General features: G+C 54.5%; 2 protein-coding genes across 7 annotated transcripts in view; one reads left to right on the top strand and one right to left on the bottom strand.

Annotated features, from left to right (window-relative positions):
- RHOV (ras homolog family member V) overlaps window positions 1–13,620 on the top strand; it is a 74,597-nt gene that overhangs the window by 40,615 nt on the left and 20,362 nt on the right. For 3 of the 6 annotated variants that reach the window (XM_057542364.1, XM_057542365.1, XM_007180384.2), the window contains exons 1-2: window positions 10,850–10,980; window positions 11,764–11,876. The exons of 1 other annotated variant lie outside the window; for it this stretch is intronic. The gene's annotated coding sequence lies outside the window, so the exon portion shown is untranslated. 2 more of the 6 variants (XM_057542366.1, XM_057542369.1) reach the window with 2 other exon arrangements.
- Window positions 2,876–10,606, bottom strand: VPS18 (VPS18 core subunit of CORVET and HOPS complexes). Its single transcript, XM_007180383.2, has 5 exons — window positions 10,466–10,606; window positions 9,245–9,386; window positions 7,015–7,106; window positions 5,010–6,880; window positions 2,876–4,219 (listed from the first exon to the last, which is right to left on the bottom strand). The coding sequence occupies exons 1-5, from the start codon at window positions 10,554–10,556 to the stop codon at window positions 3,494–3,496; spliced, it is 2,922 nt and encodes a 973-aa protein (XP_007180445.2). The 5' UTR covers window positions 10,557–10,606; the 3' UTR covers window positions 2,876–3,493.

Genomic DNA, 13,620 nt, shown 5'->3' on the forward strand with positions numbered 1-13,620 from the left:
GAAGCAGGCTGAGGGAAGGGGGCTCCGACACAAGGCTGCTTCCCGGCTCTGCTGCCACCCGCCAGCGGGACTGCAGGTTCTTTCCCAGGCCACAGTGGGTCTGGCCCTCCAGCAAGTAACCGTGAGGGGCAGGGCTGGCACCAAGCCTGCCGCCCACTCCCTGCCTCCTGCTCCCAGCTGCTCTGCTCAGAGCCTTTTCCTCTCCACTTCCTGTTCACACAGGGGGGGGCGGGAAGTGGAGGGAGGAAGTTGGGGGGAGGCGTGTAGGGGGGACCCATTGAATAAAAGGAATTAACCGTTTCCCTCCTCTGACCTCTGGGAATTTCCGCCTGTGAAAGTGTCTCGAAGAATCTGCAGAGCTGGGGCAGTGGGGAGGAGGTGCGCCCCTCGTGGCCCCCTCCCCCGGTGGTAGTGGCGGGGCCCGATAACTCCCTCTCGGCCCCCTAACCTTTTGTTTCCCTGGCGCCAGGGGGGCCAGCGCCAAGGGCAGCCTGGAGCCTGGAGGCCCCCTCCCAACCAATGGGGTTGGGGTGCCCGGCCTGTGACCCGAGCTCGGGGAGCTCGGGGCAGGGGGGCGCTGCGCAGGAACTGCGGGAGTTGGTGGTCCTGGGGGAATGAGCTCACACCCGGGCTGGCCAGGCTCTGAGCCTCGCGCCCTCCCTGCCAGGGTTGGTGCCTTTGGCCAGTCTGCCCTGGGGACAGGAGAAGGGCGGCGAGCGGGTCACCCGGGCCACAGACGTAGGGCGGGCACACCCTCCGGGGGCCACTCCCCCCTGGAGCGGAGGAAAGGAGCCGGTGAGTTCAGGAAGCCAGTAGACAGCGCCCCCTAGTGCCCACCGCTGACTTGGCCAGGCGGCCCCCCAGGGCCCTCTCAAGGGCGGGCCTCAGGAAGCACCTGCTCCCCAGGACCAGTGGCCGCCCTGCATCTCCCCCAGGTGGCTTCCTTGTTTACAGGCCTCCTGCCCTGATCCCAGCGTCACTGCCTGTGGCCACTCCTCCTATTTCCAGTGACCGCTCCAGGAGCAGCTCATTCATCTTGGCCCTTACCCACGTAGCTGCTCCCCCACCCCACCCCCTCCTGGCCCTCCCCCAGGCTTAGGGCCAAGGCCCCGAGGGCCGTCTCTCTCCCCTCCACTCCAGGCCTTGCTTGGTTTCTAGGGATCTAAGAGCTGTGGCTTCCCGTTGCCCTGACTCAACGGAACCCCATTCTGTCAGTGCCAGAGAAGACTGGGGCCTTTTTCCAGGAAAGAGGAAGCAGCCTAGGACCAGATGGGCAGGCTTAAGAGAGGACAGAAGGGGCAGGGGTGTCCCAAGCTGTCTTAGCCAAGTCCTCTGGGAGGAGGGAGCAATAGGGCAGTGTTTGTTTAACTAACATGTATTAGGCATCCATTATGTGCAAAGACAGAAGCCCCAAGCTGTTCCAAGTAAGCAAGTGACCATGCCAGTGGTGGGCCAAGGTTTATACCTAGTACTCACTGACAGTGGGGAATATAACCCTGAGCCCTCTACTGGGCATGTCTAGGTGTGAGGGGAGCCTTAGGCCACATGGGGAGCAGGAGCCCTCCAAATCTTCCTGGAACGGGGGAAACGGAACAGGGTTAGAATGCCCTCTACCCACCCAGTGGGACCCTACCCCCCATTTGCTTCCACTCTGGCTTCTGAGGCAAGATGGGGAGTCTGAGGCTCATCAAAGATGGGCAGCTTCTGGCCCTATCCCTTGGCAGGGGCCATGAAGAGACCCTGTTGTTCTAGTGGCTGGAGAAGTATAAGCAGGGCAAGATTCTCCCAGGGCTGCAGAAGATAAAAGTCTTGGAAGAGGATTAGGCTGCAGGGGCAAGAGAGAAGCCTGCAGTCACTAGCCAGGTGACCTGACCCCAGCCTGATTCCAGGAATACTCACTTGTTACTTTGTTTCAGTCTGGGCAGCTGACAGACCACACCCATAAACCTGGGCAGCGGACTGTGAACACCAGTCCATGGAGCAAAGGGTGCTCAGCTGATGTCACAGGAAGGCCCTGCTTCAGGACTCCCCAGGGCTTAGCCTCGAGCCACAACTAAAGAACTGTAAGCTGGGGGGATGGGCAGGTCAAAGGAGGTAGATGGGGAGAAAACATATCTGCCAAATGCCATGGATGGTGGCAGTGGTAGTCTCGCCTCCATGTTGGACCTCAACATTATGGTTAAGGGACTTCCCTGGCGGTCCAGTGATTAAGACCATGCGCTTCCAATGCAGGGGGCACAGGTTTGCTTCCTGGTCGGGGAACTAAGATCCCGCATGCCGCGCAGCTTGGCCAAAAAAAAAAAAATCATGGTTTAATGCCAGACAGTGGTAGGGCAGTATCAAAACTGGGCAGAAGTTGAGAAGGAAGGGATGCAGGCTGGCAAAGAGAGGGGCAAGCAAAATCTAGCATGCGTAAGGGCCAGTGGAGGGAGGAAGAATGAGGGGCTTAGATTTATGGTTAGGCAGTGGCGATTACCAGAAAACTCTTGGGAACAACTAGGGAGGGAAGAGACCAAGGAAGCACCCGCAGAGAAAGTGACTTGAGAAATCAGCGCCCCCTGCTGCCTGAGTGTGGAGGGTTCTGTGGGGAGCAACACCACCTGCTGGCCGAAGGGAAGAACAGTCCCTGCTCCTAGACTTGGGAGGGTGGGCCCTAATTCCCAACCGAAGCCTGGAGTCAGAACGGATACAGTGGAAGGCAAAGAAGTGAGCAGAAAATGGCAAAATCATCCTGTCACATCTCCAGGAAAAGGAGCAAGGGCCAAGGCTTGAACATGCAGGGCCCTGGCAGCTTCCCCGTGACACCCTAGCCCCTCTTGGAGATCACTCACACACCACTCTGCCCAGCATCAACACAAAGCCATCAACTCCACAGTCACCAGCACAGACAGTTTAATGCTCTCCACCCCATCACCATCTCCCAGTCCTCCGTGAGGCCCTCTGCCCCAGGGTACCCCTCACACTGGAGCCCCAGACAGTGTGCACAAGAGCATGCCCACCATCAGCACCACCTTTCCCCCCACCCGATGCCCAGGACTTGGAGGGGTTGTCTTTTCACCTGTGGGACCTAGAAGCTGACAGAAGAGAGGGCTTCTGAGGGAGAAGAGCCACAGAGTGAAAAGGAATAATGGTAGGTAGTGCTCCAGAAAGAGAACATGATGTGTGTGAGGAGGGAAAAGGAAGAAAGAGCTGTTAGATGCAGGGGGGACGGTAATGGGGCAGAATTCTGACTTCTCCAGGCTAAGGCCCTCTGTTGGGAAGCAGGCTGACGGCCTGGCAAAACAGCAGCTCTAAGGTAGCCCTGAAGAACAGCACGGGCAGCTGGCAGAATGCACTCACAGCTCACCCCTCAAGGACAACAGCTATAATTCCGCTCCCCCCACCACAGTCCCAGCCCAGCAGCCTCCATGAGACCAAGGACAGATGACGCTGTGGCCTTCCCAAGAAGGGACAGCCCCCGACCGCCTGCCCGCCTATCGGGGTTGACACATTCCTACAACCAACTGAGGTGCTCCTCCTCGTAGCGCTGAGGGTCGATGAAGGGCCGGTCAATAGAGCGGATCATCAGTTCCCCACAGTACACGCACTCAGCGGCCACCAGTTCATCCAGGTCAGCCTTGAGCTGTTCCCGGCTGGGCCCCCCGGTGGCAGCGCCCCCCTCGGCCTCCTTAGCCCGGGCAGAGCCCTTGGCAGGGGGTGGAGCAGCGCCCAGCTTTCGCTGTAGCTCCTCGAGCCGGGCCTGCTTGTAGGCCGGCAGGCCAGGCCGCACGGCCTGCAGCAGGCAGTCAGCGTGGAACATGTGGCCACAGAGGAAGAGGTAAAAAGGGCGGTTGAGCAGGGGGAAGTCGCAGGTGGCACATTTGTCCTGGGGCTCCACGGTGCCATAGCGGCCCCGCAGCTCCTGCAGGTCTCGCCGGATGCGCTGGGCGCTGGCCGTGGCCTCTTCCATCTCCCGCTGCAGCTCTTGGATGTGGTTGTTGTAAGCCTTCAGCGAGCTGCAGATCGCCTCCTTGAAGTGGTCGATGGTGACGAAGTCAGGGAAGAAAGGCAGCACGTCCTCGATCTTGAGCAGGGGGCAGCTGGCCAGGCAGGCCATGGCCGTCTGCACATCCTCCTCCTCCTGCACCACATGCCGAGCGATCTTCAGCCACAGCTTCTTGCGCAGCTCCTCATCTTCCTCGGGCAGGTCAGCACACTGCTTGGCCAGGTCCACGTCCACCTGTGGGGAGGCTGAGAGTGTTAGGGTCAGGTCCCACTCAGGACAGGGTCTGTGGGAAAGACAGAGGCCCAGCACTCCTGGCAGCAAGTGAGACGGGGCTTCTCGGGGCTGGGAAGGAACCTGTCTCAGTAATGGGCCTGCCTCTGTCAGAGCTACGCAAACGCTACTTATGATGGTGGGCCTGCAATTTTAGTGAATTTACATATCACCTCGGGAGCATATCCAAAATGCAGATTTCTGGGCCCCACCCACAGACATTTTGATTCAGTAAGTCCTGGGTTCAGACCCAGGAATTCAATTTTTTTTTTTTTGGCCTCGCTGTGTGGCTTGCGGGATCTTAGTTCCCCGACCAGGGATCGAACCCACGCCCTTGGTAGTGAAAGTGCAGAGTCCTAGCCACTGGACCGCCAGGGAATTCCCTCGAATTTTAAATAGCAATTCACACGATCCTACGCAGGTGATAATTCATGATTTGAGCAATGCAACTCAGCACTTTCCCCTTCTGCAATTGTGGCTAGCAGGTATGCAGAACTTACCTGTGAGGGAAGTACTATAACATCATCCCCACTTTGCGTCTGAATAATCTGAGGCAAAGAGAGGTTCAGAAACCAGCCAGAGGTCACACAGCTTAGTAAGAGGCAGAACCAGAATTCAAACCCTGACTTGAGTCTGTGTTCTTTTTTTTTTTTTTTTTTTTTTTTTGAGTCTGTGTTCTTAACCTCTATACTACAGTTCCTCTCTGGGAGAGAAGCCAGCACCCCCTGGACAGGGTCAAGGCTCATTGGCTCACCTGCAGGGCCAGGTCCACAGCCTCCTCATACAGCTCCAGGACCTTGTAGACGTGGACGCAAGCATGGTGGTGGCCATGCTCAGCACAGAGCCGCAGCGCGTACTTGAGGTCATAATGCACCCGGTGCGGGCTGGCCCCGGCCTGCTCGAGGTAGGCCAGCAGCGAGGCTGGCTGGCCTCGGGCATAGAGCGACAGCAGGTAATTGTGAATGGCCTGCTCAGTCTCGCCCAGCACGTTCACGCAGAACTCCATGTAGCGGATGGCCTGGCTCACCTGCTGGGCCTCGCCACCCTGGCTATAGTTCACCAAGGCAGGGATGAGCTGCCGGGCATCCAGCCGGCTGCCCAGCTCAATCCAGGCGTCCACCAGCTGGCGAGGGATGTGACGGATGAGGATGGGTGAGAACTTGTAGAAGAGCTGGGGGTCACGGTGGCGGGCCAGCACGGCCAGGGCCTCCTCGTAGGCCTCATGCTGGCAGTGGTATGCCACCACGCGCTCGTAGTCCTGCATGATCACAGCGAAGTATACCATGTGCTCTGTGTCCCCGTGGCTGGCGAGCAGCTCGTGGATGGAGGCCCGGCTAGCGAAGAGCCACTCCTTGTGGCGGGGGCTGCTCAGGAAGGCGCGGAAACGCTCCCGGGTTTCCCGGTAGAGGTTCAGGGCCTCAGGGTCACCCTGCAGGGCCCCGAGTCGGCTCAGGTAGAGCTCCGTCAGCCAGGCGGTAAGCAGCGTGGCCTGGGTGCGCTCAGCAGGCTTCAAACTGGCCAGTTTTCGCTGCAGGAACTCGGCCAGCGCCTCCTCCTGGTGGGCCTCCAAGAACTTGAGGGCAATCTCCTCAAAGTAGCTCTGAGTCAGGGCATAGCAGCGGGCACTCTCCAGGTAACGATGCTGGCGGAAGCAGAAGTCGGCCTCCCGGGCCAGGACCGTGTCCAGGCAGTCAGGCCGCTCTCGACAATACTCTTTGGCCAGGTCGAAGCGGTTCATGTCCAGGTAGGTGCGCCAGACATCCCGGGCCTCCCGCTGTACCTGGTAGCGGAAGACGGCCCGCTCGGTGTGGGCCCACAGGTGGCCCGTGGAGGAGTCCTTCACCATGTGCTTCAGCGGCCCAAACTTCTCCAGGAAGTGGTCCCGCAGCACCACCTGCCCCGTCAGCGTGCACACCGCCTCCACCCGGTCCGCCAGCAGCAGCAGGAAGTGGAACTGGGTCAGGACGATGGCCAGGGGTGGGCTGGCCCCAGGACCCACCCCCTCTGGGTACTCCCAGACCCGCTCCTCGCTCAGCAGGGAGTCGGGACGCCCGCAGTCCAACGAGCCATACAACACGCCATCCCCCATCATCCAGGCGAAGGCCCGGGGCGCAGAGCGCAACTTGGGGGTGTAGAAGGCCAGCTCACTGTAGCCCAGACTGCTGGGGAACTCACGGAATGGGGGTGGGTGGTCAGTGTAGGCAGCAAAGAGCCCCGAGAAGCCTTGGGCCTCAGCTCCCTCGGCTGCTCGGCCTATGAACTGGAAGAGGCGCTGCCGAGTGGTGGCGATGACAAAGCCACGCCCTTCAGGGCCCCGCTCCGCCTCGAGGGAGCACACAGGTGCTGGGCCCCCTTCTTCATTTAGCACATACAACGGACGGAAGTAGAGATCTGGGGCAGGGCCGAAAAGCCCACCCTCACTGGCCGAGAGCTCTGCTTCAAAGATCTGGCCTTGGGCAGTGCCGACCAGGATGGGGCCTGTGCTGCTCTCGGTACCCAGGGCCTTGTTCCAGCCCACACTCTCCACCAGCTGCCCCTTCCAGCGTGCCAGGGGCCGAACTTTCTGTCCATTACGGTTCACGTAGAGGACCTCAGTGCTGCTCAGAGCGATCAGCAGGTGAGAGCCTGGAGTGGGGGAGAGCATGACACCCTAGAGGATGCTGCCATTCCCACCCTCAGATCCCACCCACCCAGGCAGTGACCTACCCTCAACACCCCCCACCCCCTAACCCCCATCTCAGAACTCTACCACCACTTACCAGTAGGGTCCAGGAACATCTTGTGAACTTTGGCATCATCCTTGCGTCCCAGCTCCATGTGGTTGGGTTCACTTGCTTTGCCTAAGTCAATGCTGTTGGGACAAGAGTCACAGCCTCACTCCAGAGAAGGGCAGATCCTTCTGTTGAATCACAGACCTCTTTTCCCTGAAATCTACATAGATGCATAAAATTCTGAATACAATCCCAAGGGAACTCTGAAACACATATGGGGTCCTCCTTAAGAACGTTCAGCTCTGAGAACACCCCCACTTCATTCTGAGAAGTCACTAAGCAGAAGTCTTTTCCTTCTGTTCAACATACCTCCAGTGCATCTAGGAAGATAGGCAGGGGTATCCCAGAATGCTGGGGTAAAAAGGGAACAACAAATAGTAGCTAATGGTTACTGAGCACTTTCCATATACCAAGCACCATGCCAAGAGCTTGAGCTAGTATGACCTCAATTAACCTTCACAATAACCTTGAGGGGTGCTCCCTTAAGATTATTTCCTATTTAAGGTATTTCCCTTATTAAATTCTTTTCAAATTATATGCTCATTCTAACTAAAGAATCAATACAACAGTGTATGAAGAAAAAGTTAATGATTTTCTTCCCAAACTCCTATTATTCCCAATGGAAAAAACTGATGTTAACATCTTTCTCCATGTTCATAATATAAACAAGCTTATTTTATCAGTTTTTACAAAAATGTTTTCACATTGTATATATGTGTGTGTATGCATATTAATTTATAATTTACTTTTCTCACTTAATGATATTTCATGAACATCCCACTGGGTCAACAGATACAGCTAACTCATTGTTTTAATAACTGCATAATATTCCCTTTTATGGGTGAACTATAACTTAATCATTTTCCTATTGATGGATATGCAGCTTGGGTCCAGTTTTTCCTACCACAAATACTGCTGGAATCAACATCCTTGTATCTATACCTTTGCAAACTGGTACTTTTCTTTCTATGGTATGTATTCCCCAAAGTGGGATTGCCAGGTCAAAGTTATAGATATTTCAGTGTTTAACAGACATTGCCAGATTATTTCTCCAAAAGATGGTGGCAGTTTATACTCTTTCCAGCAATGTATGAGAGTCCATCTCTGTGTATCTTCATCAGCATCATATATTACTGTTTAAAATTTTTGCTAATCTGAAAGGTTAAAAAAAAATGGTATCTTACTGTGATTTTGATTTGCATTTCCCACAGGTTGAAAATTATTTTCAGATGTTTACTGGAAAATTTGGAGTTCCTCTTCTGTGAACTGCTTGTTTATATTGTTTGCCCTCCCTTTTCTACTGAACTGTCTTTTTTTTTGGCTGCACCTCACAGCTTTCGGGATCTTAGTTCCCCAACCAGGGACTGAACCTGGGCCCCAGCAGTGAAAGCGCCGAGTCCTAACCACTGGACCACAAGGGAATTCCCTGGACTGTCTTTTTCTTATTAATTTCTAAGGGCTTTTTAAGGAACAGGAAAGTAAATCTTCAGTCATATGTGGAAAAACATTATTTTCCCACCATCTTTTGTCCTGACCTGCTTCATATGCTTTTTTATTTTTATTTTGTCATAACAGCAATCACCACGTGGTCAAATCTATCTACCTTTTCCCTTGTAGATTCTGGATTTTCTAGCTTGAGTAAGAAGGTCTCTCTTCACCCCAAGAACATAGAAATTTATTAAATATTCTTTTAATATTCACACTATTTTTTATATTCAAATAATTATTTCACTTAGAATTCATTTTTATGATACAGAGGTTTAGCTCTGTTTCATCCCAGATGGTTATTCTGGATAGATAAACAATTTTGCTGACACCTTTGTCATATAATAGTTCCATTTACTTATACTATTTATTTCCAGTTTTATTGAGATATTTTATTTCCATTTATAGTGTATTTACTTCAGGACTCTAGACCGTTCCGCTTATCTACATGACTAACTTGTGGGTTGGTACTGTCTTTAACAGATGAAGGGACGTGTTCAGAAAGACTGGGTGACTTGCTCAAGATTCCATCCCTGTTAAGTGGGAGAGCTGAGCTCAGAGTCCGGGTCTACTACGCTACACTGGTTCTCTTTAGGAAGGGATAGGATATTTCCTGAAAATTCCAAATCCACTGTTTAACCTGCCCAGAGTGGAAAAAAGGCCCGGTCAGTCAGTAGTTCCAAAATACCACCAATCCACTCCCTACTCCTAAACCTTTTGGGTCCTCACTTACCGGAGTAGTGTATCCTTGCCCAGGCTCATGCAGAGCTGATTGCAGGAGATGACAAGACTGGTGATACGCTCAGAAGGGGTAAAGTCAATGCGCTGCCTCGTGAAAATGGGCACTTCCTTCTCTAGCTGGGCATTCACATATCCTAGGTGAGGAGCCAAGGAAAGGTTAGCTATGGAACAGAGGGAGGAAGGGCAACATATTCCTCTCCACCTTCCCAACATATTGCTACCCCAGGACCTTGGGTAGCCAACACCTGAATATCAATATATCAAGCAGTTTGCTAATCACCTCTACATTAGTCCTAGGCTACATTAGGGGTTCTGGGCTCTTCCCACATCTCTGAAAGCAGTGAGGGGTTGATTCTTTGAACCCTTGGTATGCTGTTACACCATGATATACCTGCTCCCAGTGGTAATGGGGTGGGCGGGGAAGGGTTGGGTGTTCTCCCTTATCAATCTTTGGCCAAGCAATCCCAGCTCAACTAAAGTAGTCTAGTTCCGCTCTCTCCCCTCCTCCTTGCCCATGCAGTAATACTCTCAGTGAGTCTCCAGAAGAATGAGGGTGGAGGGATCCTTGGGGAATGCTTCCAATCAGCTGGTTAACAAACTGCTGGTGCTTTCTCTCTAGTCTTTACTCTTATTCTTTACCATTGCTCAAAATATTCCAGAGCTTCAGACCCCTCTGCCAACTCTGTACTACTTTCTACAAAAATTTCCCCTCAATGCCCAGCTGCACACAGCTCTAGCAAAAGCCTAAAGTACTTCATTTTCCCCTGTTCAGTGACAAAGTTCCCTCTAGGACCATCCCTCCTTCCCCTACGACACTCCCATTTCACCAGTTCTTTGCCCACTCTCTTCCTCTCACCTCCAGAAGGGGCCTGGTGGGAAAAACACCGCATCAGATGAAGCCTATTCTCATCTGAGCCTGTTCTCAGTTTTCCCAACTGCGGCCCTCTACGCAAGACACTTCCTTATCTGAGTCCCAGTTCCCTCTTAGAAGGACTCTAGTGGCAGGGCCTAGATCACGCGGCTGCTCTTGCTGCTCTTTCAATCTTCGACCATCCACCAGCTGGGGGCCATAAGAGCCTGAGGAGAATCAAGGGCCTAGACCCAGACTGCACGTCCAGGAGGGGAACCCGAGCTCCTGGAGCCACCCCCTCCGTTCCTCTCTTGCAGATGCCAGGAGAGCTAAGAGGTGCAGCGGCGCCCTCACTTCCCTTACCCGAGTGGGGGATGCTGACGCTGGGGCAGCCGGGCTGCAAGAAGGCCGAGCGGGAGAGGGAGTCCTCGTATTCATCCAGGATAGACGCCATGGTACACGGCCTGTGGGTCCTCCGTCTTGGGCCCAGGGATTACAACAGGGCTCCCCCCAGGGATCCCCGTCTCCCCGGATTGGAAGCTGCGACTCCCCAGCCTCGACAGGGATCTGACAGATCCTGGCAATCCGCCGCCGCCGCCGCCGACTCCTCCTCTTTAAAATCCTGAGGATCTTCTCACTCTCGCCTTATAGAGCGAGAAGACCGGGGAGCTCTCCCCCTTGAATCTGGCGCAGTACTGCACCAACTCCCGCCCCCAGGAGATCACCGGCTCCCCCTAGCCGAACTCAGGTGATCCCAACCTCGCCCGAGCAGCTCAGCTGACTCCCGCCCCCCGGACGCGCGCCTATAACGTAACTTCCGGGTTCTCAGACGCCCACGTTTGCTCCCGCAGGAACGTCGCGAGGCCGGGCCCTGGGAGGTGCGGTGAGGACTGCGGCGGGGGGGCGGGGCCGGGGTGGTGGTGATGTGGGGGACTGGGCAAGGCCTATCCCGCTCTCGAGGGGAGTCGGGTGGGGGAGCGTTGCACATGTCCGAGCTGTAGACACGCTGGGTGGTGGGAGGGCCCTGCTGAACACAAGCCCCTCCCTTCTGGACCCTGCTGCAGTTCCAGGCTTTGACACCAGGAGGCAATGCCAGCTTTCTCAAACCCCCTTCCCCCACCCGCCCAGCACAATCCAGCCCCAGACAAGGAGCGGGTCCCCAGCACCTTTCAGGCCCAGGCTTCCCTCCCTCAGAAGACTGCTCAGCCTCTCTGTCCAGCTCCCGCTCCCACCGTTTAAAACAGCCTGTTGGGGACTTCCCTGGCGGCGCAGTGGTTAAGAATCTGCCTGCCAACGCAGGGAACACAGGTTCGATCCCTGGTCCGGCAAGATCCCACATGCCACGGAGCAACTAAGCCCATACGCCACAACTACTGAGCCTGCGCTCTAGAGCCCGTGCTCTGCAACAAGGGAAGCCACCACAATAAGAAGCCTGTGCACTGCAAGGAAGAGTAGCCCCCACTTGCTGCAACTAGAGAAAGCCCGTGCACAGCAACGAAGACCCAGTGCTGCCAAAAATTTTTAAAAATAAATAAATTTTTTAAATAAATAAATAAACAGCCCGTTGCCCTAGGTCCCCAAGAGAACCTCCCGTTCTTCAATCTAATCGCCATCTTAATCCTACCTTCACAAGGCACTGGCCTCTCTTCTCCCACATCCAGGGGCCCACCAGTTCCAGAAAGTGGCAGAGCTGGTGGCTTGGCCAGCAGGAAGCCATGCTCCTGACGTGTACCCAGGAACATGGCCACAGCGCTGCGGGAGCACGCAGGAGCGGGTAAGAAATGCCTGAAAAGCCTGGCAGGAACGAGAGACAAGAGATGTTGGAGGCGGATGGGGAATCCAGAGCGGCGGAACAGCGAGGGTTTGGCTACAACTGCTGTTGGGTTTCCCTCTTCCACCGGCCTAGGCGACCCAGACGGAGTCTGTTCCCTTCCGGGGCCCATGGGCCGTGCTACCTCGCTAAAGTGAAGGCTCTAGGCCAGGGTCACCGCTGTCCTGGCTTTAACGGGTAACCCGAGAGTAATGACTAAGCGCGCCTCCTGTATTCTCAAAAGCGTCCAGGTGTGCACCGTACACTGTGTGGTTATGCTTCTCTTGCCGAACTTTCCTGATAGGCGCAGAGGACTGGACCCTCACCAGCCCTCACCGCAGGCTCTCTGGGCCTGCAGTGGCCCCGGCCTGGTTCGTGGTGCAACATAACTTCTCGCTGCTCCCGGGTCGGCTTCTCCCGCCCGAAACCTGCGGCCACGACGCGGCTGTACCGCCAGGGGCGCTGCGCGGCAGGCTAGGTCCCAAGAGGGAGGGTGCCCGAGCTGGGAGGTAGGGAGTAGGTTTCCGCCCTGGGAGTAGTGATCCCAGCTTGGGAGCTGCTCGTGCGTAAGGCTCCACCCCAGATCACCTGCCGGCTGCATTTAGGGAAATACAAATAGGACCAGAGGTCAAACAACCAGAAATACCTTTTCTGAGTTACCGACGATGTGCCGAGCACCACACTAAGTTCCTAATATTCATTGTTATTTCATCTTACCTTCACGCTAATGCTATGAAATAGGCACTGCTCTTTTCCCCACATTATGAAACCGGAAACTGAAATTCAACATGGTGGAGCAATTTGTCCAAGGTCATGTGGCCAGGAAGTGGGGAAGCCAGGAGGCAATATTCAAATCCAAGCAGATGCTGAAGGGTTCACCACCACACTCTCCATGATGCCAGTACAAGCTGAGGGAAGGTGTATACAACTGGATCCTCAGGTCTGGACTGTGCAGAGAGAGTGTTCCCCCTGCATGGAGTGGTTAGCATAGGAGGGGTGTCTCAGGGACACAGAATCCTTCCAGCCACCTCCTCACTGTCCCCAGAGTCTCCCTCTTGGTTCCACTGCTCTCTGGGATGTATGGGGTGGGACCTAAGTGGGCCTTGCTTGCTACAGATTCAGTACATACTCTCTGTTGAGTTGATTACAGCAGTTTACCCCCACATACTCATTCTTTAATGTTAGGCTGGACTTTGGAGTAAGAGTCAGAGACCAGCCTTCTTATTCCTGCCCAGTCACTCAGTAGCTGTGACACTGTGTGCATTTGATGCTCTTAGCTTTGGTCTCCTCATCTACAGAAATAGATATAATGATACCTAGTAGGTCTGTGTTGAAGAGTAAATGAGGCGATCTAGGTGAAAGCTCCTTGCGATAGCACAATCCAACATAGAGCATGTGTTCAATAAACTCTAAATATGGCTTTAATCTGACAGTGGACTCTCAAGTCCACCTTCTCCATGAAGCCTCCCTGGACCACAACTTCTCCCTCATAACTGCTATGGCTTTCCTTGCATTGATCTCTACTGGCACCTAATTATGAAGCATGGGCATTTTGCTTTTACATAACAGAAGTTGACTGAGGGGAATAACTCAAACATTCCTGAGCACCAGAATACAGAGATGCCTTAGGGAACTCACAGCTGGAGATACAGATCCACCAGCTCTGACCCCTCAAAACCCATGTGGTAGTTGCCATGAGACAGGTAAG

This window comes from Balaenoptera acutorostrata, chromosome 3 (assembly GCF_949987535.1).
Source record: "Balaenoptera acutorostrata chromosome 3, mBalAcu1.1, whole genome shotgun sequence".
Classification (NCBI taxonomy): domain Eukaryota; kingdom Metazoa; phylum Chordata; class Mammalia; order Artiodactyla; family Balaenopteridae; genus Balaenoptera; species Balaenoptera acutorostrata.

Bases quoted from the DNA above. Each gene is read 5' to 3' on its own strand.
- VPS18 (XM_007180383.2), bottom strand. From the start codon at position 10,556: ATGGCGTCTATCCTGGATGAATACGAGGACTCCCTCTCCCGCTCGGCC. The intron at 9,387-10,465 runs GTAAGGGAAGTG...CTCCTCACCTAG, and splicing joins CGTCAGCATCCCCCACTCGG to GATATGTGAATGCCCAGCTA. The intron at 4,220-5,009 runs GTGAGCCAATGA...GCCTCCCCACAG, and splicing joins CTGTGGACCTGGCCCTGCAG to GTGGACGTGGACCTGGCCAA.